The sequence below is a fragment of the Monodon monoceros genome, unplaced genomic scaffold (assembly GCF_005190385.1).
Source record: "Monodon monoceros isolate NGI ecotype Baffin Bay Population unplaced genomic scaffold, NGI_Narwhal_1 Super_Scaffold_20, whole genome shotgun sequence".
In the NCBI taxonomy this organism is placed as follows: Eukaryota; Metazoa; Chordata; class Mammalia; order Artiodactyla; family Monodontidae; genus Monodon; species Monodon monoceros.
The window spans coordinates 73,932,205-73,955,625 of NW_021703777.1; the positions used below are offsets into that span (position 1 = coordinate 73,932,205).

The window sequence follows — 23,421 nt, forward strand, 5'->3', positions numbered from 1 at the left end:
CATTGGAACCAGCCAGAGTGGAATGTCTCTCTACCACCGTGATAGATTCAAGGGGCCATGCTCCCCTGTAATGTTTTCAACAATAATAACATGTATATATAAGAATGCAGATAAAAATAAAATGTCATCAACATTATATATGCGTATACACGTGTATGTAAAAATGGCAGCTAACGTTTATTGACTACTTATTATGTATTAGGCATGCTGCAACTAGCTTCACATGGATTATCTCATTTAATTTTTAATAATTTTACGAAGTTGATTATCATTCCCATTTCATCGATAAGGAGATTGAGGTAAGACAGGTCCAAAACCATACAGCTACTGAGTGGCATTTGATCACATAATGTCTGACCCCAAACCCTGCTTTTGTAGGGAAAAGTTTGTTTTTTAGTGGAAAACTACATTTTCCAGATCACACTTTACCAGATTATTGGATTCTGATTCCATGGGAGTAATTTTATAACTCCGTAAAATGTAGATAGCTGATAGCAGTGCAAAACAATAACGAATTTTGCCCAGTGGAGGGACAACCTCTCCTTCTATGGAAAAACCAGGTTTGTGTCCATTTGTACATTCATTTCAAAATTGCTTTATTTCATATGAATTTGTGCTTCTTTGGCTTTTCCTTCGAACCGGTTATAACATCTGTCTGGTTCTTTCATTTAATTAATGAGGTAAGTAAATTCTTTGATTTGTGTTCACTTGGTATCTGCATGAGACATGATTTTGCTTTAAAAAAATGATCTGTTAACAGTTTAACCACAAGACTGTCAGTGATGGCTGATGGATAACGAAAAAGGAAATAAACACAGAGTAACTTGTAATTCTGTAATCTTGTATGTGTGTGTGTGTGTGTCCATCCTGTTTGGTTCTTGGTTACCTGTTATATGGCAGAGGTCATCTTTCCCTGACTAGGTGGGCTTCAAGAATGTCTCAACCCCCCAAAGTCCAAATGTAAGAAGACAAGGCCAACAGAGAGTCAAAAATCACTGTTCGCTTCTAAGGCTTACTTTCAAGTTCAGCCTCCTGTCTGAGAACCTGCCTCTCCCCCAAGTAAATGTCACTGGGATGGCCCATGGCCCCTCCCAGGAAGTCCAGAGGGTACTGCCCTGTGGCCTTCACTGCAAAAACACCCCAGACTACAGTAAGTCTGACTCACAAAAAGAGCAGTATATACAATTAAATGAGTTAATAGTTTTAAAGTGCTTAGATTAGTGATTATATAAATGACATATAAGTGTTTGTTAAATAAAAACACACACATTTGGGGACGGACACACACACACACACACACACATCCTTTTAAAAAAAAGAAATCACCAACAACCCTGCTGACTTCCGCTATTCATGTTTGTTTTCTTGGGATCAGACAGTGTGCATGTGCAGGGCTGTTAGGTAATTTCCCAGAGCTCTGTTCAGGAGCATCACTAAATAGAGCTTTAACACCCAGTAAGATAATCCTGCCCTTTGTGGCCCAGGCATTCTAACAAATGGGTGAATAAATAACTATATCACCCATGAAACTAAATATATTAGAACCCTGCAGTCTGGGAGAAATACCAGCTGCTTTGTCTCCACTGGGTAGGAATGAAGACATGGCCTGGCAGGGCACCTCTGATCTGGGTACTACATCATCAAATGGAGGCACAGGCCAGGTGCTGACAGCCAGGGTTTGCAAGGCCTTTTGGGCCGTGAGTTGGGGGTGGTGATGACTCCTATCATGCTGGCTCTCCTGGGGCTGGTGAGGGGGAACAGCTAGGCACAGGATAGAGAGAAAATAATATGGAGCCTGAGGGGGGTCATCAGGCTGGACAGTATCTGTGACCTCAGCACAGTAATGAGGCTCCAGAAAGGAGGCTTTCTTTCGTGTTTAAGAAGACGTATTCACTCCAGGTGCTTCTAATGTAGTAGACAGTCCTCAGACCCCAAATGTGGGAGATGAGTACAGGGACCCTGTTTGTGTGTGTGCGTGTGTGTGTGTGTGTTAATAATTTTTTTTTTAACATTTAAAAAAAAAAAAGAAGACGTATTCATGAGCGTGCTACTTCAAATGACCAGGACAGACATACCTTGCTTTCGCTTTCATTGGACAGAATTTCCAGGGCTTCCAGGTGTGACAAACCCTGATACTCATCAAACAGCATCCCGTAGTGTGCGGTCCTCTCGGCCGTGAGCTGCTGTGCCAGCCTCTGCTTCTCCTTCTCCTTGGCTTCCCGCAACATCTGCACAAATACACAGTGTTTGTACACTAGGTGTACGCTTAAAAGCCGCATTTCCTGCGGAAGATGTTGGGGGAGATGAGCACTGACTTGGTACTTGTGAAGAGTAGGTTTTAGTCACTGTGGAATTTCTAAAAAAATGACTTTTTGCATTGATCTTACTCACAAGTTTTTACATAATATTCCACTTTGAACTTTTCATGTTCATATGTACACAGCAAAACAAAGCAAAAATTCCACACCCAGGAAGGGGATTGAAAAGAAGCAAAACAAAAGCTGAACAGTGGTTTCTACTGAAGTGTTTTCCATGTGTGTGATTAATCTTATTTTTTAAATGTCCAGATTTTCTATAATGAGCAAATTTTATTTACACTGGGAAAGTTGAATCTATTGTGACAGGATTAATTGCAACTTGTGCACCTAGGCAGACTTCAAAGCAAAAATAAGCTGGTCTGATTTTATTTGAGTTATTTAAAAATTTTGTGTGTGTGGTTATTAAACATCTTTGATGAAAATGATTAATAAAATATAAACTCATAGTGTATTCCTCACCAGATACTTAATATTAATATAAATAAGAATGTTAGCTTATCAGTTCTTTGATAAGATTGGTTTCTAGAAATACTGTGAACCGAGTTCCTCTCCAGGTTGATCATTTTTCTCCAGTTATTTTTCTGCTGATTAAATAATAAGACAGTAAAATAAACGCAAGTCCACCAGTTACTCTTAATTTCCTGCCTTTGTTTTCTTCGATTCTAAGCATCTTTTATTTGATTCCTCATCAAGGTGACTGTGGCATTTAGTTTATAGGGTTCTTTAATACCTGTGAAGAGCACCATAAATGCACTGGCCACCACCAGGTCACAAGGGGAAGATCATGAAAGAATAGATTTTGGTTTTTATTATGTGTCAATAAACAATCAGCTTCATTCTCCTTTTTGGTTCTTGAGGTTGTTAACCCCAAACCCACCAGGCTGCAGACAGAATTCTCCCTCCTGCCTGTCTTTAAGACTAAATAAGTATAAGATCTGAAAGTTTTCAAAACAGCCCCATCAAATCATCCCTGGGAATTGTTAACATTTACAATAAAACCCAGCTACTCCCACGGATCTCACTGGCTTGGTGGTGGTGAAATAAAGTAACAAAGTGACACTGAAATTGCTTTCTTTCCTACACCAACTTCCATCTCTAAATTCTGATTCAGGTTAGAGGGAAAAAGGGATGCAATAAAAGGTAAAGGGAAATTGTCACTTTGGAACGATGTGATTCACCCAAGAAATGGAGAGTGAAATTAAAGTGGCCTAAAGAAGAATTAACTGGCTTTCGGGGTGCTGCTGCTACATTCCTTCTGGAGAAGAAAAGGAGATTGGTTTAAATAGCAGTGAGTGATTCTGGCGTGGAAGACTTTGGGACAGAAGGGCAGCTTTGGAAACTTACACCAGTGGGATCTGAGAATCACCCTGTCCCCACGTTATTCAAAGAGTAAGATAGAATGCATGAGAAACTTAGGGAGGGCATGCATGAACATTTCTGATGTCTAGAGTTATTTAGTGTGGATTAGGAGAAACATAACAGATGTCCCTCTCTCAGTTGATGGCAGCTCCATCCTTGTAGCTGCTCAGGCAAAAACCCTGGAATCATCCGTGCCTCTTCCTTTTATGTCATACTCCATACTCAGTCCACCAGGAACTCTGGATCGACCTTCAAACTACACCCAGAACCAGCCTTCATCACCACCTTCATGGCTTCACACTGCTCTGAGCCACCATTATCCTTTGTTTAGATACCTGCAAATGCCTCCTGAGGAGGCTGTGAGAGGGGAGCATAAATGACCAAGAGCCCCGAGGGTGCGCTTTGAAACCCACTCTTCATTTTCACTGAGGTCATGCCTCTTACCACCTCCCCCTGCCAATCACTGGTGCAGCAGGGATGTTAGGGCAGACCTTCTCCTGAGAGACGGAAACTCCTCTGTCAGTGGACTTTGGCTGAAGGACTCTCCCATGGCTTTGCCAAACCTTCCTTAGACTGCACAGCCGTCTAGGATGATTGCACCCAGTCTCCTTTCTTGTTCCCCTCCACTGGGATCAGACTTGCATTGTGGTCTTATGGCTCTCCCCCAACTCCCACAATTTTCTCTCACGTTGTCATTTCTACCAATAAAATCCTTGCACGTTTAAACTTACCTTGGCATCTGCTTCTGGGAGGATGTAGGCTGATACACACTCTAACTGGTCTCCCTGCCCTTCACCCTCCCTCCAACCTAGTCTGTTTTCAACACCATAACTAGAGTGATACTTTTAAAATCAGATCTTGTCACTCCAAAACGTCGCAATGGTCTCCCCTTTTCACTAATAGTGAAGTCAAAGGTTCTTACAAACACCCTCCACAATCTTCCATCACCTGCTCCCCATGACCACACCGGCCTCATCTTCAGCAACTCTCATCCTGGCTCACTCCTCTCCCACCACACAGCATCCTTACTCTTCCTCGTTCATACCAGACACTCCTGCCTCAGGGCCTTTGCACAAGCTGCTCTTGCTGCTTGAAATGCGCCTCACCCAGATTCTGCATAGTCAAGCCCTTCATCTCCTTCAAGTATTTGCTCAAACGTCATTCATCTATCTTCATGAAGTTCTCCCTCACAATCTGACTTCATACTTAACCTGCCCCTCACTCCCATATTCCTGATTACCCTCTTTCTGCTCTACTTTTTCTATTTTTTTGACAGCACTCATCATCTTCTAAAATATGAGATACTGTTTATTGTTTGTTTGTCCCTCCTCACTAGAACAGATCTCCATAATGCAGGGATATTTACTCATTTTGACCACTGATGTATCTCAAGTGCTTAGAACAGTGCCTAGCACATAGTGGACATTCACAATGCATTGTGGAGTGAATGACCGAATGAAAAATTACTGTTCGGAAGGAAGTTGAAGTGGGTAATGGCCCCCCACATGTTTTTCTCCCCTTTCTATGAGGCTGGAAGTAAAGGATTTTAAGATGGTAGAGCCACAAGACGTGGGCTGCCCACGAACGCTAACACTATAGGAATGAAAGATAAAACTTCTTCATTTTAAGCCACACTGATGCTTGGGTTATTATTATTATTATTGGTTTTGTTTTGTATTTGTACAACATCTAGTGTTAATGTCCTGATTAATACAAAATCTATTTTCTTCTTTAAGGATCAGGAGGGTGATGGTCTGGCTGATCCTGCCAAGTCCCTACCTGGGCTGTAATATCACAGTGGCTATATGTGGGTTATTCTGGAAGAGCCAAGAAGAAATAACCTAAAAATCAAACTTTTCAGGAGCTGCCACTCACCTGTTGCCAGTGATAGCTCCTTCGTGGCTTCCCAGCACTGAACCATGGGAAGATGTGTTTGTCCTGCCTGTGAAATTTGTAAGATCCTGCATCTGCTGCTTCTGATTTTGATAAGACATAGAGAGACCTGGTGTATCAGACTCTTAAGGGGGAAGGGGAAAAGGGGCATGATTGACACTATGGGGTCTGAGCTGGTCATGTGTCAACTGAAAGAGCAAGCTCAGTATTAGAGTTTTGTATTTGGAAAATAAGATAAACATTATTTTTAATTTTACTGACTACTGTAAGTAAGCAAAACATAGATTAAATTCTTCATACCATATTTCTCAAGGAGGAGCACTTTAGAGCTGGAAGTATGAGAGGAGAAGTCTAACCTTGCACATAGCAAGAGAAATATAAATTAAAATTCCAATGAGATACCATTTCTACCTATCATCTTGATACATAAAAAAGACAATGACAACAACTAACATTATTGGGTGCTAACTATGAGTCAGGTTGTATTCTAACTCATTTCATCCTCACAACAAAGCTATCAGTAGGTATTGATGTTCCCAGTGTACAGATGAGTACTCTGAGGCACAGAAGGGTTAAGTTGTCTGCTCAAGGTCATGTAGCTAGAACGTGGTAGAGCTGGAATATAATCGTAATATAGACTGAATGTTTGTGTTTCCCCAGAATTCTTATGTTGACACATAACCCCCAGTGTGATGATATTTGGAGGCGGGGTCTTTGGGAGGTGATTCGGTCATGAGGGTGGAACCCTTACGAACAGGATTCATGTCCTTATAAAAGAGACCCAGAGAGCTCCTTTGCCGCCTTCTACCATGCGAAGAAACTGTGTGAAAACGTCTGTCTATGAATCAGAAAGCAGGCCCTTACCAGACACTGAATCTGCTGCTATTCTGATCTTGAACTTCCCAGATTCCAGAACTTTGAGAAATAACTGTTTGTTGTTTATAAGCCCCCCAGTCTGCAGTATTCTGTTATAGCAGCCCAAATGTACTAAGACAAATGACATCAATGGAATCATCCTCAAGAAATTATTAAGTATAATTTATACTTAATAAAGCAAGGTACAAAGGAGCATGGTTAGTATGCTAACATTTGGTTGAAAAAGTTTGTATGTATATATGTGCACATGTATATATATGTATATGTTTAGCTACATCTATCTATATAGTCATATCTATATCCATATCTATATCTATATCTAAATCTGTCTGTATAATGTCTCTGATAGAATCCGTAAGAAGTCGTTAACAATGGTTGTCTCCCATGATGTGTGGCTGGGGAAAGGGGTGTATTAGAAACTCAATTTTCACTCCCTGATATTTTGTGTCATTTGAATTTGACATGTGCTTTAAAATATCTATTAAAAAAGGTAAATAAAAATGTATTCACTTTATTGACCAAAAGAACAAATCACAAAAGTACATAATCCCACCTGAGATAAGGAAACGGTTCTCTCCATGAGTGTCTTGGTCCGCTTAAAACCTGGGTCACTTTCTGCAAGGACATTCATAGTTTTCTTGCCAATGAATTCCAGAGCATCAAGACCACCTGTTAAGACGCTTTTACCCTGCCAATGAGATAATTGCACAAGATTAGGTTTTCATGTTTTGCTGTTCCGAGGCAGTCAGCACCTCCTAGACTGCACTATATTCAAATATGAAAAGCAATATAAAGTCACAGTTTTTTCTCATCAGGAGATTTATCATCCATTTAGTCCTATTTTCTTTTCTGTGGAAGAGCGTATGTCATATAACTTTGTAGGACATGCAATGTTATTAAATAAGGATGCTTAAGAAAACCAAAGCACATTAGGGATTAATTTTATTGGCTGTGTGTATGAATAGATATGTTCCTAAGACAAAAAATTAATAGGTGACCCAATTGCTGTTTTTGTTTGAAAAAATTTTAACCCAAGTAACAGAATCATTTGGAGCAGTCTATAAAAATGTCAAATACTCTTGCCAGTTTAGGGAATTCTTTAATATAGGGCCCTAGAGTGTAGGACCCTCAGGCTGTTTCAGTGGCTCTTGCATACTTTCAGAAAGTAGCAATAACCGCCTATAATTAGTATTTTCATGAAATAAGACAGGTTGATTCCATGTGCTTCTGGCTTTAGAAATTGTTCTATTATGTAGTTAACCACTGCAAATTCCTTTGCCAGTCACTGTTTCTCTTTCTAAAAAAAAGAGTAAAACAATCAAGATTTACTCATATAAACTGTACATACAAACAGAACTGCTTACATTTCTTTGCAACATCTTCTTTGCCTATACCCCAACTATACAACTACAATTACAATATGCATATATCTGTGTTTTTTCTCACCTTACATGAGTTTGCATAGGTTATATTTTATTATTACATTATTATTATTTTTTTTTTTTTGCGGTACGCCGGCCTCTCACTGTTGTGGTCTCTCCCGTTGCAGAGCACAGGCTCCGGACGCGCAGGCTCAGCGGCCATGGCTCACGGGCCCAGCCGCTCCGCGGCATGTGGGATCTTCCCGGACCAGGGCACGAACCCGCGTCCCCCGCATCGGCAGGCGGACTCTCAACCACTGCGCCACCAGGGAAGCCCCAAAATAGATTTTTAAATGCACATATTTTGGGAGGACTAGGGGATATCAGCAATTCACACTTTTGCATAATTTGATTTACTTTCTCCTAACATCCTGTGAGGGATTACTTCAGTAGAGAATAAGATGGGAGAAGGAAGGATGAAGGGACTTTGAGTAAGGGCAGACTTGGTGGGGGGGGTGTCTGGAGCTTGGGAAAAGGGAGAACCGCAAGGTTGGAGAGCACACAGAAAGGAATGTGAGGATGCTGAGAACAAACTCAGAGGGCCCTGCCTCGTAGCTCAGGGAGACCATGGATTTACTTCCTTTTTTTTTTTTTTTTGCCCGTGCCTTTGTAGCATGAGGCATGTGGGATCTTAGTTCCCTGACCAGGGATCAAACTCTCTTCCCTTGTGTTGGGAGCGTGCAGTCTTAGCCACTAGACCACCAGGGAAGTCCCCATGAATTCACTTCTTACGCCAGAGGTAATGAAAGTGCTCTGTCCCATCACCAGCCCTACAACCCTCCCCGCACACCTGCCATGGGCATACTGGACTTGTACTGCTATCTGACTCCTAAAACATACTTGCTGACCCCCCTTCTCCCTGCTTAGTCTAGAGGACCTCAAGTATCAAGGAAAGGAACAGTCATTTCCTATTTCTGGCATACCCTGACCTGAAGTCTGGCTAAGACACCCCCATATGTGTGTCCACAGCCCCCTCTTCTTCCCATACAGCATTGCATTTGACAACTGTTAAGTTGCCTCCACCTTCCAGGATGTTATGCCCTCTTTCAGATGCCCAGCATCTAGCATAGCTCTTGGGATATAATGAAAGCTAATTACCTTTTTTTTTTTAATGAATGAATGAATAAATTGTATGTGAGCCATATTTCTTAAAAAACTAGTTATTTGGTTTCACATAGCAGAAAGTAAACCTTTTCCTTCTGATCCTGAAGACCAGCTAACTGCCTTATCTCAGTTGGGGTGCATCCCCCTTTTTTCATTATTCATTAGTGTTTTGTTGTCAATAACAAGCTTCTTAAGCTTCTTTAAAAGGAAGGGGCCTGGGAAGGAGGGATGTGTATTAGGGCTATTCAAGGAAAGAGGAGAGTGGGAATTGGGAGGTAGGGATGGAGGAAGAATGTTGGTCTTAGTTATCTGGAAACACTTTAGTAACATGTTGGGGAATGTTCCTGATTCTTTACTGGTATGTATACATATATATATATATATATATATATATATATATATATATATATATATATACCTGAATCACTTTATAATTTTTCAAATTGAAGGTTAAGAAACATAGAGCATCTCAGAAAAACAGCTCTAAGAAAGAGCCCTCTCTCCCCACAAGCAGAGGCTGTCCTTGCAGCCATTGGAAAGGACACTGTTATATCAGACTGAAAAATGTTCCTTCTAAGCAGCTCCCTTCTTTTAAACATAAGATATATTTCATTTTGTTCTTATCATTTTGGTTCCAAGGTCATGCCTACTCCGTGGGAGAAAGCATAACAAAATCATAATCCAAAGTTATGAGCAAGACCATCTTTTCTCTGATGTATCTAGGTCACTGGTAAATAGAAATATCAAAAAAAAGGCACTGGCAGACCTCAGGGAAAACAGAGGAATCAGCTAAGGACTCACTGTGTTCTGAACCGCATTGGTGATGGCTGACAGCATGCCCCGAGACCCCGATGAAGGAGAAGTGGGTGGGCTTTCTGCAGGCCTCTGATCTGCGGCTGCAACTGCTACTAAAGAGAAAAACACCCTTTCAGAGTTCGTTTTGCTGATATGAACTTGGAACTCTATTTGTGCACGTGGTGTAATCAACCCAAGTCCAAGAAATCCCCAAATAAATGCGCCACTCACTTTGAGGGATTTCATTTGCAGTATCAGGTTGGGCCCCTTCGGAAGAGGCAGAATTCACACTATGAATCCGGAGGGTGGCCCCTGCTTTTTCCTTGACCGCTGTCAACCCATGACCTGTCAGGAAATAAAATATGGCTCATAGATACAATTGAAGCCCACGGTCTGCAGGTTCCATAGCTCATCTCCCAGAGCTCTTCTTGTAAGCTGTAGGTGTATATCCCGACTGTGAGAGAACGTGGTGATTAACAGCACAGACTTTGCGAGCTCTCAGATGTGGGTTCCAGTTCGAGCTCAGTTTCACCATCACCCAGATGGGTGACTTCTGAGAAGTTACCACCTCTCTGTGACTCAATTTCTCCACTGTGTTGTTGTGAGGAGCAAATAAGCATGTACAGGGCTCCCAGATGCTTTATTAGTCCCTCTTACTTCTCACACTATCTAACTAGCAACCTGGGGTTTCCAACCCAAGATATTATCTGTGAATGGTATCCCTGTCTTAATCTCTTTCCTCTTTTCTAAGCTTCTCAAGGCAGGTATGTGTCATTCATTTTTTGATTCCTTGTAGGCCTAGCCTATTGTAGGTACTCAATTACTACTTGTTGAATAGAAATCAGCTGAGCCTTAACAAAGTGTCAGTCATTCCTTTAGTACGGTCTGTATGTGTGAGAGCAGGGTCTGGAGATGACATGTCAGGATCCAAAGGTAAGCCAGTGGGAAAACCAGAAAGGGCACTCAACAGCTCTGATAGTTATCTTAAGCAGTAACAGTCCAAACACAAGATGTAAGAATAGTCGGCCAGGATGAGGGGCACTGATTTTACTCTATCTGAGCCGGGACAATCCCTATAATTCCCTGGAGCCCAGCACAGTGTGCATTCAATATCAATAACTGTTTAGTGAATACAGAGCTGACCTTCTCATCCACTACCCCCGCCCCGCCACTGACACATACACACAAACAAACTTTAGCTTGACAGAGAAATAGCTTTGTCTACATTTTATTTTGGAGCCATTTTTTTCTCCTTAGAAAACCAATAGTCTAGTGATGTCCTAAGTGGCTGTTTGAATTCTTGGAGAAGCAGCCTGGGCTGCCATCGTCACAGCACTCACCTCTCCCTTAGTGCTCGGGGAGAAAATGAAAGATTCCCTCAGGACCCTAGGCAACCTCAGGTTGTTAAAACCCAAGGCAGCAGCAATATTAATAGCTGGGGGCAAAAGGCCCAAGTCACAGCAGGATTTGAGAGCCAAAGAGAACCATCTAGTTGTAGAGGGCACCACTCAAATGACTGACCGTCCATCTCCTGAATAAGAGAAAGACATGGATGAACCCCAAACCCAAAGAGTCATATTTCATCAGTCGTAAGCTTGCTTATCAGAAGGGTCTTAACTTAATCACCGCACCGAAATTTGCCAAACTGATAGAGGACTAATTATATCCAGTGGAAATCACCTGTTATTATACACTATCTAGAAAACACTGAAACTTAGGAAACAATATTTACAATGTTTACAACATTAATTACATACAGAAACATATGACTATATTCATGTGTAGATCATTAGACACAGTCCAAATTCATTATTGAGTTACTTTTTGTTTGTTTGTTTTGTTTTGTTTTTTTGTGGTCCGCGGGCCTCTCACTGTTGTGGCCTCTCCCGTTGCAGAGCACAGGCTCTGGACGCGCAGGCTCAGCGGCCATGGCTCACGGGCCCAGTCGCTCCGCGGCATGTGGGATCTTCCCGGACCGGGGCACGAACCCGTGTCCCCTGCATCGGCAGGCGGACTCTCAACCACTGCACCACCAGGGAAGCCTTATTGAGTTAATTTTAAAAAAGATGCACTATAACTGCTAAAAGTAAGACTTGATTCTCTCTAGCTTCCAATTAATTCAAAGCATTTCAATTGAAACTCACTGGAGTTTCAGTAACACATGTAAATTATGGGATATAATTATCTAACTTTATTATATACTGAGCTCATATTCCTCGACATCCTTTAAAAGCACAAATATTTTCAAAAAGGAAATAAGTTACATCCAAATCTCCATCCATGATTCTCATTTAGATTTCTGAGAGCTAAAATCAAGGGATAAATGAGTTTCAGAAGGCTGGTAGGCATCTGCTATATCTTCTTTGTGTAAACTGTACAAGAGAGATGATTCCATATCCTTCCCTGAGACCATTCAGGGTTTAATGAACTTCACTGTCATTACCTCCTCTTTCACCTTCTCCATCCCTTTGCAGGTTAGAGCCATGTCTGAATCTTTTCCCGGGGAAGAACAGCTTCTCACCATCTCAGCTTCTCACAAACGACTATGGATATGTATGCCTTACCTGCCTCTAGAAAAATTGCTTTGTTTCTGGAAGGAAATACCATTTTATGTGTATAATAAGTAGAATGTGTCTTTTTAACAGACATGACAATAGGCTGCTACTCCACCTACACACACACACACACACACACACACACACACACATACACACACATATACACACAAACATACACACACTATTGAGGTATAATGGATGTACCAGGATTTGCACATATTTAAGATTCCTCCAATTATATTTTCTAATTAACAGTTCTTTTTTTCTGAGTTCTTTTGTTAGTGAAAGTACATCTTTAACTACATTCTACTAGAAATATAAAGCTATGGTTTTTCATAGCTAAGGTTTAGACTCTATGCCACACCCTACTTTGAAGAATAACTTCTAAAATTTTACTTAGTGTGACATCTAGTGCCCAGACAAGGAAGTAATAATATGGAGCCACTGCTACCTTTTGACTGAGAGCAATTCATTCTCAGAGATACTGATTTTGTTCTACCAATAACAGAGAAAAACAACCAATATGAATAGTACTACAGGGTATAGTTCATGGATTCATTTCTTCACATGTCATCATGAACCCTAAGTATCCCCAAGAAATGAACCCATCCAAATTCTATCGTTCTAAAGACGGAATATCCTCTACTCTTTGACTTACTGCAGTAAAAAGGTGAGTACTGCAAAGAAAGTAAGATAATACATGCTGTGATACTGTATCATTTAAAAACAAATGTTAAATGATTGGCTGGTGTTTAATTTATCATCCATACTCTAGTGGAAAATACCCTAAACTTAGGAGTCAGGAGTCTTGTGGAGGAATTTTGGTTCCATCAGTTATTAGCCATGTGGTCTTGGTGACCTTTCTGAGTCTCTGCTGCTGTGTCTTCTCTGAAAGGAGGTTTATAACATCTACCTCCCAGGGTTTTATAAGGTCACTGAGAAGAAATATGTGAAACCCTTGGTACTGGTCAACATTATTGAGCACTTACTATGTCCCAGGCACTGGACTAAATATTTTCAGTGTAGTAAATTATCTTATTTAATTTTTTCATTATGAAGTAAGAGATACTATTATGCCCATTTCACGATTGAGAAAACTGAGACCTGGTGATGTGAAATTACTTGCTGAAGGTCCCCAAACCAATAAGTGGCAGAGGCAGGATTTGAACTCCATATTTCTGACTCTAAAACTCACTTGCTCAATCACTATGTTATGTTAAGAAAGTCTTACATGCTGTTTGTAGTTGATTAAACGTCATTTTAGTCCCATTTCTATAACTCCTTGGAGATCAGATACTTAATCAGGAGCTTCTTCATCTTTAAAATATTGGTTTATGTTAAAATTAGCTTGAGTTACCTTACCTTGACCAAACAGCCAGGTGAAGGTCACCCCTGCAGTGAAACCTTCCTCTAACCCTGGCCCTCCCAGCTGTGCCTTGGGTTGGTACAGCTTAATGTTTTTAGGATCATCCCTGTGCTGTGCAGGCATGGATCCCAAGACACTGTGTGGTGCTGTCTTCTACCTCCAGTTTAATTTTTTCTCAAATTTTTTTTGCCAACCTCACTTCTTGTTGAGAAGATCAAAACCCCATTGAAGGGAGGTCTCCCCTCTCTCTGGAGGATGAAAATAATCTGTTGTTGGTGGGAGGGTCTCTCTGACCAAGTGGTAACTTAGGGGAGCAACAGTAGTTCTACACAGCACCCTGGATGACTGGGTAGCCTTATGGGTAATTTCTGCTAGTCCCTTATGATAAAGGACCCCCCAGGAGGGCAGCAGCTAACTTGTTCAGAGGGTTCTCCCCTTTTAGGTTGCTTTAATCTTTAATATAACATTTCCTTCTTTTTCATTTCATTTCTTTCTTTTTCTTTTTAAAAGGTGGATATAGAGAAAAGAAACTTTAAAAAAATCCCATAATCTCATTTCTCTGATATATCTGGTTGATTTCTAAAAATAAACATTTATTAGGTTAATCTATATCAAGGTACTGTGAGAGTTCATTATAACATTTTTGCAACTCTTCTGTAAGTCTGAATATTTTTCAAAATAAAACTTTTAATTAAAGTGATAAAAAATGTAAAATTAAATAAATAAGTAAAAATAAACATTTATAATATTAGCAAAATCAGAGTATAGGAACATAGACAACAGAAGGTGGGCCAGCCTCTTTCTCCCTAAACAGCACCTATTGACCTAACAGTCAATACAGTCTATGAGCTTACAGGGGCCTATGGAATGATTTAAGACCTGAAAAGAAGTATTGGTTCTAAAAGACAAAAAAAGAAAATTTGCAAATTAGAAATTAAATAATATTTACTTAAATGTATTCAAAAATGTAATACTTGGTCAACTATAGTTCAAGCAAATTCAACTCTTCCACAGTTATATATAAATTATATATTTAATGAGGGATGTGGGTGCATTTTATTATAGTTGTTGTGATATGAGAGGGACTTCCAAAAGGAGGGGGCTCTTAAAAGACTTAAAGGGGCCCTGCCTTCCTTCCAACCCCACCCCCTACCCCCCATTTCCTTCTAAGGATAACAAGTCTGATTTGTTTCTTGTTGATTCCTTTCAGGGAAAAGTTCTGAAAAGCACATCCCTACATATAAGTGTCTTGGACCCGGCTTCACCATATACAGTGGAGGTCTCAGCATGTGTAGATGGTGGTGGAGGCTGTGTGTGCTACCTGGGATCCCAATGCTCCTTCACCCCTGCTGACAGCTAGCTCTAAGCTAAACGCCTCCCTTTGAAATGCCCTTCACCAAAGGGAATTGGCTCCTTCAAGACTGTACTGTAATGACTGGTCAGTGGGGAAGTTGGTGATACAAAAGCCTGGTCCTGTGCCTTATGCCCTGGGACAGCTCTGAAGGGTCATCCCAACCCCCAAGCTCCCTATGGGATGGGCTGTGGCCTCTGACGCAACTGCATTGCAGCCCAGTTCTTGCAAGGCTTGCTCCTGAGGGTCCTTCCTAATAAAACTCCAGGACACTCATACCTGCCTCAGTTTCTCCCCGGGCATTCGACCTAGGACACTGATCTACCTCATTCTTTTTAATGGTTGCATAGAATCAGAATTCCACTGAATGGCTCTGTCATGTTTAACATTCTCTGTGGATGGATACTTGGGTTGTTTCCAGTTTCTCATATATGCCTGGTGAACTCCCTCAGCTCTTTCAGGTCTCTGCTCAAATACCATTTCATTAAGATCTACCCCACACCACCCTTTTTAAAAGCTTAACCTGTACTCCTGACACTACCTTATATTTTTCATAGACTTAACACTTTATAACCCTCTCTATAATCTTCCTACTCATTATGTGTATTGTTTATTTTTTAATTTTTAAAAATTTTAATTTTTTTGGAGTATAGTTGATTTACAATGTTGTGTTAGTTTCAGGTGTACAGCAAAGTGATTCAGTTATAAATATGCACATAATCATTCTTTTTTAGATTCTTTTCTCCTATAGGTTATCCCAGAATACTGAATAGAGTTCCCTGTGCTATACAGTAGGTCCTTGTTGGTTATCTATCTTATATATAGTAGCGTGTGTACGTTCATCCCAAGCTCCTGATTTATCCCTCCCCGCAACATTTCCCCTTTGGTAACCATAAGTTGTTTTTGATATCTGTAAGTCTGTTTCTGTTTTGCAAACAAGTTCATTTGTTTCAGCCTTTTTAAAAATTAGATTCCACATATGAGTGCTATCATAAGATATTTGTCTTTGTCTGACTTACTTCACTTAGTATGATAATCTCTAGGTCCATCCATGTTGCTGCAAATGACATTATTCCATTCTCTTTCATGGCTGAGTAATATTCCATTATATAAATATATACCACATCTTCTTTATCCATTCCTCTGTCAATAGACATTTAGGTTCCTTCCATGTCTTGGCTATTGTAAATAGTGCTGCAATGAACATTGGGGTGCACGTATCCTTTCGAATTATGGTTTTTTTCTGGGTATATGCCCAGGAGTGGGATTGCTGGATGTGTATTGTTTATTGTCTGCACCCTTCCACGAGTCTGTAAACTCTACTACAAGGTCTTCATCTTGTTTACTCACTGCTTTACCTCAGGTGCCTAGAATAGGGCCTGGTAAGATATGTATTTGCTGAGTGAATTCCATATTGAACATCTTTGGACATATACATTAATGAACTTTTGCAAAGAATCAACAGTGGAACTGTTAGAGGACACATGCATTTAAAATTTTATAGATAGTGTTAATTGCTCTTCTGAAGGTTGTGCCAATTTCTACTCTTCTTTGGGTGAATTTTTGAGAAATAGAACAATTTAAAAATATTGGCTGTAAAACCGATAGCTAGTGGGAAGTAGCTGCATAGCACAGGGAGATCAGCTCCGTGCTTTGTGACCACCTAGGGGGGTGGGATAGGGAGGGTGGGAGGGAGGGAGACACAAGAAAGAGGAGATATGGGGATATATGTATATGTATAGCTGATTCACTTTGTTATACAGCAGAAACTAACACACCATTGTAAAGCAATTATACTCCAATAAAGATGTTAAAATAAATAAATAAATAAAAATAAAAATATTGGCTGCATCTCAGTCTCTACTATCAATGAATTCAAGATATTATAGTTGTGAGCAGTAGTTATCTAGAAAAACACATAGATGGTGTTGCTGTGCTCAACTAAAGCCAACTTCAGGGCAGCAGAACCTGCAGCCAATCAACCTTCCTTTTGGAAAAGTCTTCTCTCTCCGTAATGATGGTTGATGCCCACTCTGTAATCAGATACTCACTTTTCTTTAGGTTCAAAATAGACAAGAAGAGTTTCTGAACTCATAGTGTTTGCCTTGCCATCACATAGGAATTCATTAACTTATTCATAGATTGTAAAGGATTGTGAACAAACTCCAAGCATTAATCCTATTATCTTTTGTATCAATGATCCTTGAGAATTTTCACATCATCAGCAATGCCACCTTCAAAAATAAACCCATGTGATATTGATACTGAAATACCTAGTTAAGAGTTCTTACTGTAGTATCATTCTGACAAGTTTGCCGTTCTCTGTGATAAAAAGACATTGTCATTATTTCTGACAGTGCTGGTAGAAGACTTTCATTAAAATGTGCTGAAGGAAAAAATTGTGTAACTCAGGAGAGAATGGGGAAGGAGAACAATGGTAACTCTGAAAAGGTAAATATGCAGATCAGATCTCCCTCCCCCTCCTCAGGTACTCTTATACAAGGTGTTGAGACTCATAAAACTGTCAAAACTAGAATTTTAAATAAACATATAGGTCATTTGTAGTATCTGGAAATAAGTTGATCTATTCTACTATAGAATTTTTACCTTGGTATATTTGTATATATCTCAGCATTGTTGACTTTCATTTTGATTACTGGTCCATCACTTAACTTAGCAATATATTCTATGATTAAGTCAGGTCTCTAAGGTGCTTGTGGGAAATCACATCTGGTTCTCACAACAGTACTTTGAAATTATCATCAAAATTGCTTTTTCTTTTTTTTTACATTTTCCTTTCCCACTCAAGTTTCTTCCTGGATCTTAAATAACAACCGTTTTCATTGTATCTTACGAACTTGTCCAAAGGCATGAATGGCAGCTGATCAAGTCTTCTTAGAATGTGATAATAGCATGGCTGTCAACGAAACTAATGCAGAAGATATGGCCTCTCCAAAAACAATTGTTGGCTGAGAAATGTTGGATTTTATATAAGCATTGGAAAGGTTGCTTTTTCTCATTTTCCCTTAACCTTGGGGGTCAAAGTAGTGAGGCAAAAGATAAAATATAAAAATACAGTGTAGCAAAAAGTCAATCAATTTTCTATATTTTTCTACTTAGCACAGTGGTTACGAATATCTTTCTCCTGCTATATACAGCCACAAACTATGGAATCATCATATTCTGGAAGTTGGAGGGAATCTTAGAATTTCTCAAGTTCTTCCACCCATACTTTCCCAAGTAAGAAGCTGAATCTGGAGAGGTTCAGTGCATAGTGTAGCTAGGTAGTGACAATTCTTTGTGATCACAAGCTAGTAGCAGTTGGGACCGGGTCTCAGGTCTTATGACTTCTGATACAGTGTTCTTTCCAGGACAGAATCATCTTCTAAATCTTTCCATTCTCCAGTTACTCTCCTGCCAACTCTAAACAGTTCTAATGATTGTGACTGCAGTTTTTCAACAACTGTAAGAAGTATTGGTTTCTGTTTCTAGTGCTCAATTGACAGCTCTGAGTTTTGTTATAGATGCTGTCTTGCATAGAATTCCATCTGCAACTGGAATTACCCCGGGGGTAACATGAGGTTTCTGAGTAGGAATTAATTGCAATAGAATATATGGTTATTTTCTTTCTTTACTTTCCACAGGCAATTTATAAACCTTCAAGAGCTTGTCTGCTGCTGTGAGTGCTCTGTTTTCCAATAAGTTTTTTCACCCTGTGATAATAAACTGTTAATGCTGCAAAGCCCTGGATGGATATTATTTGCCTGTACATAATGGAAGGTCTGCCTTGCTTGCCTCTCTCAATCCAAAGATAGTAGCTCAAGATAGACCACAACCCAGGACGGTGCCCATAACTTTTTCAAGCTTCTGTAAACAGGTGGTTGAACCCTATTCTAACCGTCTATTTCAGGCTGTGAGCCTGGCTGTGACACTTCACCATTTGTGGGACACTTGTGATCCCTGTTATGTTTTGGGAGTCAAATTCCCAATCATCACCGCTGCCTGTTTCCAGCCTTGGAACCTAAGCCTCCCCTTATGCTTCAAGTTTTAGTTCTCTATCAGGTCCACCAAAATACTTATCTCGTTTTCAAGTATATACTGCTATTAGTTTAGCTACTATTACTTTGTAAAGTTAAAGCCCATCCTGACCAAAAATCTCCAAAATGTACCTGGAGAACAACTTAGGGATGGCATTCAGCTATCTTGTTATTGCATTTATTGGGGTTGTGATGACCAGCGGTGATGAACATATTTAGTCTCTACATCTCTAAAGATAGCTCCAATTTTTCCAAAGGGATTCTTAGAATGAGTATCAATATTTCAAACTTTCTTTGCTCTCCCTCATGTGCCCTTTGGTCATTGTGGGTGCAAATAAGAGAAAAATGCCAAGATTAAAATGCTTTTCAAACTTCCAACATATATCAGGGAGATAGTGCTTTGGGAAGGATCCCTGGTGTTCTCCTTACTTACTGAAAGTAATAATAAATCCTTCCTTCTCCTGAGAAAAAAATTCCAACATGTAGCCAGAGCCCTTAAAAAATACTAAGTTTCTGGCATTGGTGGTATAACTGATGAGGTTTTCAAACGGAAAAGGGAGGTCTGTTAGGGAGAATTGAAAGATCACCCCAAGATTCTCAACCCTGGCATATACAACATGCAATCCCCCCACTTTTTTTTTTTTTTTTTGCGGTACGCGGGCCTCTCACTGTTGTGGCCTCTCCTGTTGCGGAGCACAGCGGCCATGGCTCACGAGCCCAGCCGCTCCGCGGCATATGGGATCCTCCCGGACTGGGGCACGAACCTGTGTCCCCTGCATCGGCAGGCGGACTCTCAACCACTGCGCCACCAGGGAAGCCCAATCCCCCCACTTTGAGTGTGGACAGGATTGTGAATATGATGGGATTCATTCCCATGATTAGGTTACATTATACAGTAAAGGTGAAGGGACTTTTCAGAAGTAATTAAGGTCATTAATCAGTTGAATTTGAGTTAATCAAAAGAGAGATCCTGGATGAGCCTGAACTAATCAGGTGGGCTTTAAAAGGGACTTGGGCCCTTCCTAAAGGGAGAGATTTGAAGCATGGGAGAAATTATCCTGCTGGCTTTGAAAAAGGACCAGAGGGCAGCCTCTAGGAGTTGAGTGACCCTGGCCAATAACCAGCAAGAAAACAGGGGTGTCAGCCCTACAACCGCAAGGAACTAATTCTGCCAACAACTTGAATAACCTTGAAACTGACCCTGAATGTCAGATGACAATGCAGCTAGCTGACACCTTGATTTCAGCCTGGCAAGTCACTAAGCAGAGAACCCATGGCAGGTCCCAGCCCATACTGGTAGGCACTCATCTTTTAATTTGACCTCAAGTCAGTGTCTTAATCTTTAGCCTGTGCTTGGGTTTGGGGTTACTCTTGAGGTTTCCCTAAGGCACCTCAAATAAATGTTGTGTCTTGTTAATGTTGCAACCACTTAAAACTTGTGGTGCTTCTCACCTGGCTCTGTGCAGTAACTGATCCAGAAGAACCTGGGGAGATAACTGCCTGTGGACCAGCAGGATCATTGTGCCATCACTACTGCCATTTCCCTTTTATGGTTGGTGGAGACAGGGTTCCTCTGAGATGAGCTGACAGTCACACATTGCCCCATCAAATATCAGAATGAAGTTCAAGTAGACCCTCTTGTATTCACTTCTATTGCTGTGTAACAAATTACCACATATGTGGAGGCTTAAAACAACATACAGTGATTATCTCACAGTTTCTATGGATCAGGAATTCATGGAGTCACAGCCTGATTTTTAAGCAGTAAAGCCAGCATCATCTACTGGTTATACCTGAATCAGGTAACAAAACCTAGAGGTCTTGGAACACAGTCCACCGGATGAAGGCTGCACTAGGCTGTATATGTGCAAAGGTCAGATTACAACAGGACACTGAAAAAGAGAATGGACAGTAAATTCAACAGGCAAGCCGCCAGTTGATGGATGGAAAACTTTATAAAGGTCCAGCAAAGCCCAAGGTCAAATGGTGAGGTGTAGTCGCTGACTGATAAGAAACAATAGCAAAGAGTCAGACCTACGAGGAGCAAAGCAATCATAGGTGAGTGCACCTGTAAGTGTACCAAAAACACCTGCACATGACACCCACAGGGCAGCTGATAGCTGTCTCTACCGTGGAAGGAGCTTATATTTAAATTTTTAACGAGAAAGTAAATCCTTTGTCTATAATAGAACCTTCTGAAGCACCAAGTTCATTATAAGCCAGGGCAGTTCTGGACACCATTATAACTGGAAGCACCCAAAACACTGTACTGTGTTATGACATAAACCATGAGGAGAGCCGTATAATTTGGTGACCATATAATTTATTGTTCCATGACTTATCACAACTTCAAAAACTTTTAGAATGCACATTTTTAATTTTGGTTCAGAAAGCTGGCAATCCTGAGTGTTGCCAGTGGCAAGATCCATTTGAGAGACACTAAAAGCTCAAACATTTTCCCTAGGAAGTAGGATGCCTTCAGGTTCCTGTCCTCACTCTCATGAAAAGACTCTGTCCTGTTCAAAAAACAAAACAGGCTCTTCTACTTTAATCTGATTAATTTTTCCATCTGCATATGTAATATTCATGGCATACCTGGCCTTTCAGTTAGCAATAGAAAAAAATTTGCTTTCCAGGCTCTCATGCAGAGGGCAACATTTATTTGACCACCATCTACTTCTTGCCAGAGCTCTCCTGATACTTGACAGACATGGAATTAGGAGAATGCAATCTGTCCATTCTTCCAGGGAGTCTAAGTTCTATCAGATTAGGTATCTGGCCCTTCAACTGTTTGTAACCATGGTCCATTAGAGTGGGGTCAAAGACCTCAGCCCTGCTGGTTTTAGGAGTAACAGTGAATTGGACCAATTCATGGCCCATCACAAGATCCTCATGCCACAGAGATACCTTGAGAACACCTTAGTTAGATGATCTGCAAGCTGTGTTACCTGTGACTTCCCCTGTCCTGCTCTTCACTCTCTACCCTCAAGATGAAATGCTACGGCTACATTATCATAGACACGTTTATGTTGTACCTTCAGTTTTCATGAAGAGTGGATATAAGAAATGGTCACATGAAGAATATTTTGACAAACCTTCACTGATGAAGACATTGTCCATTATATTTTCTCTTTGTATACGAGCCAATACGGGACATTTCTTCAAAAGTTTAATACAAGGAAAATAAATTTATCTAAATAAACTAAGTCTTGTTTTATCACTCAGTGAGATGGATAATCTACTGGTAGCCAAGAATCTCAGAGTTAATGTCAATGTTCAATTATATTATCCTTGATATATATCTCCTCCCTACCTGCATATTTCTTTTTGTATTTGTATTTGAATACCCTGTGACGAATGCCTTTTATTGAGATACCTCAAATCCTTTTAGGGAGTAGGCTATTTATATATTTTAAAATGTTCAAGCAGGATGATAAACACAAAGCATTAAGGATATATTATAAAAGCCTAAATCTTATATTCTAAGATGCAATACAATATAATGGTTAAAAGCCATACTGTGTGGTTCAAAGCCCAATTCAGCCACTCCTGACTTTGGATAATGTTTAACCTCTCTGTGATTCAGCTTCCTTACGTCTAAAATGGAGAACATAAGAGTGCCTCCTCATAGGGTTATTTTGAAGAATAAATATATTAATACACAGGAAGCACTTAGAACAGCAAACACTGAAAACAATTTGCTCTTACTATGTCATGAGCTAATGTTAAACTCTATCAGTACATGGTATGATCAAAATGTCATATCCTATTTGGCTCCTGAACTTTATCCATTCAAACGCAATGTGTAATGCTTACCTACTGTGGCAGATGCTGATGAGAGCAGAGATTTGCCCCAGGAGCCCCAGCCTGCCCAGCCCCCTCCACGTGGAGAGGAATCCACGGCCTGCAAAAAACCAGATTACCCACAAGGTCAGCGATTCCATTTATCCCTGAGTGGAAAAACACCCATTCATTTGAAACAAAGAGAAGGTTAAAAAAAAAATCACCAACAACCATATCTCATTGGCTTATAGTTTACAAGGGCCATAAAATATACCAGTCTACATTGCAATGTGTACTTTGGAACCAAATTGGTTTGTAGTGGTGTCGGCTTCTGAGGGCTTAGCTTGAAGTGAGAAGGGAATTTGATGTCAACTAAGACCCAAATCTCCCACTATCTGGAAGACAGGGATAGAGCTGTGGAGGGGAGGGGGAGATTTAATATTTTAGGGTACACAGTGATTTGTTAAAACTCCAAAACAACCTTGACTCATGCAATTTTTACAGAACTAAAATAATGTGCTCTTCAAGGGAGAGTTAACTTTCAAAAATCTGGGGTGGTA

At 40.4% G+C, this 23,421-nt stretch overlaps 1 protein-coding gene across 3 annotated transcripts in view; it reads right to left on the reverse strand.

The window, feature by feature from the left end:
- FAM114A1 (family with sequence similarity 114 member A1) overlaps nucleotides 1-23,421 on the reverse strand; it is a 64,151-nt gene that overhangs the window by 22,951 nt on the left and 17,779 nt on the right. The window contains exons 3-7 of one of the 3 annotated variants that reach the window (XM_029236005.1): nucleotides 22,895-22,982; nucleotides 9,998-10,111; nucleotides 9,773-9,876; nucleotides 7,000-7,134; nucleotides 2,076-2,228 (exon numbers count right to left, since the gene is read on the reverse strand). In XM_029236005.1, coding sequence (XP_029091838.1) covers nucleotides 2,076-2,228; nucleotides 7,000-7,134; nucleotides 9,773-9,876; nucleotides 9,998-10,111; nucleotides 22,895-22,982 — 594 coding nt within the window. Of the gene's footprint in view, nucleotides 1-2,075; nucleotides 2,229-6,999; nucleotides 7,135-9,772; nucleotides 9,880-9,997; nucleotides 10,112-22,894; nucleotides 22,983-23,421 lie in introns of all 3 variants that reach the window. The other 2 variants (XM_029236004.1, XM_029236006.1) reach the window with 2 other exon arrangements.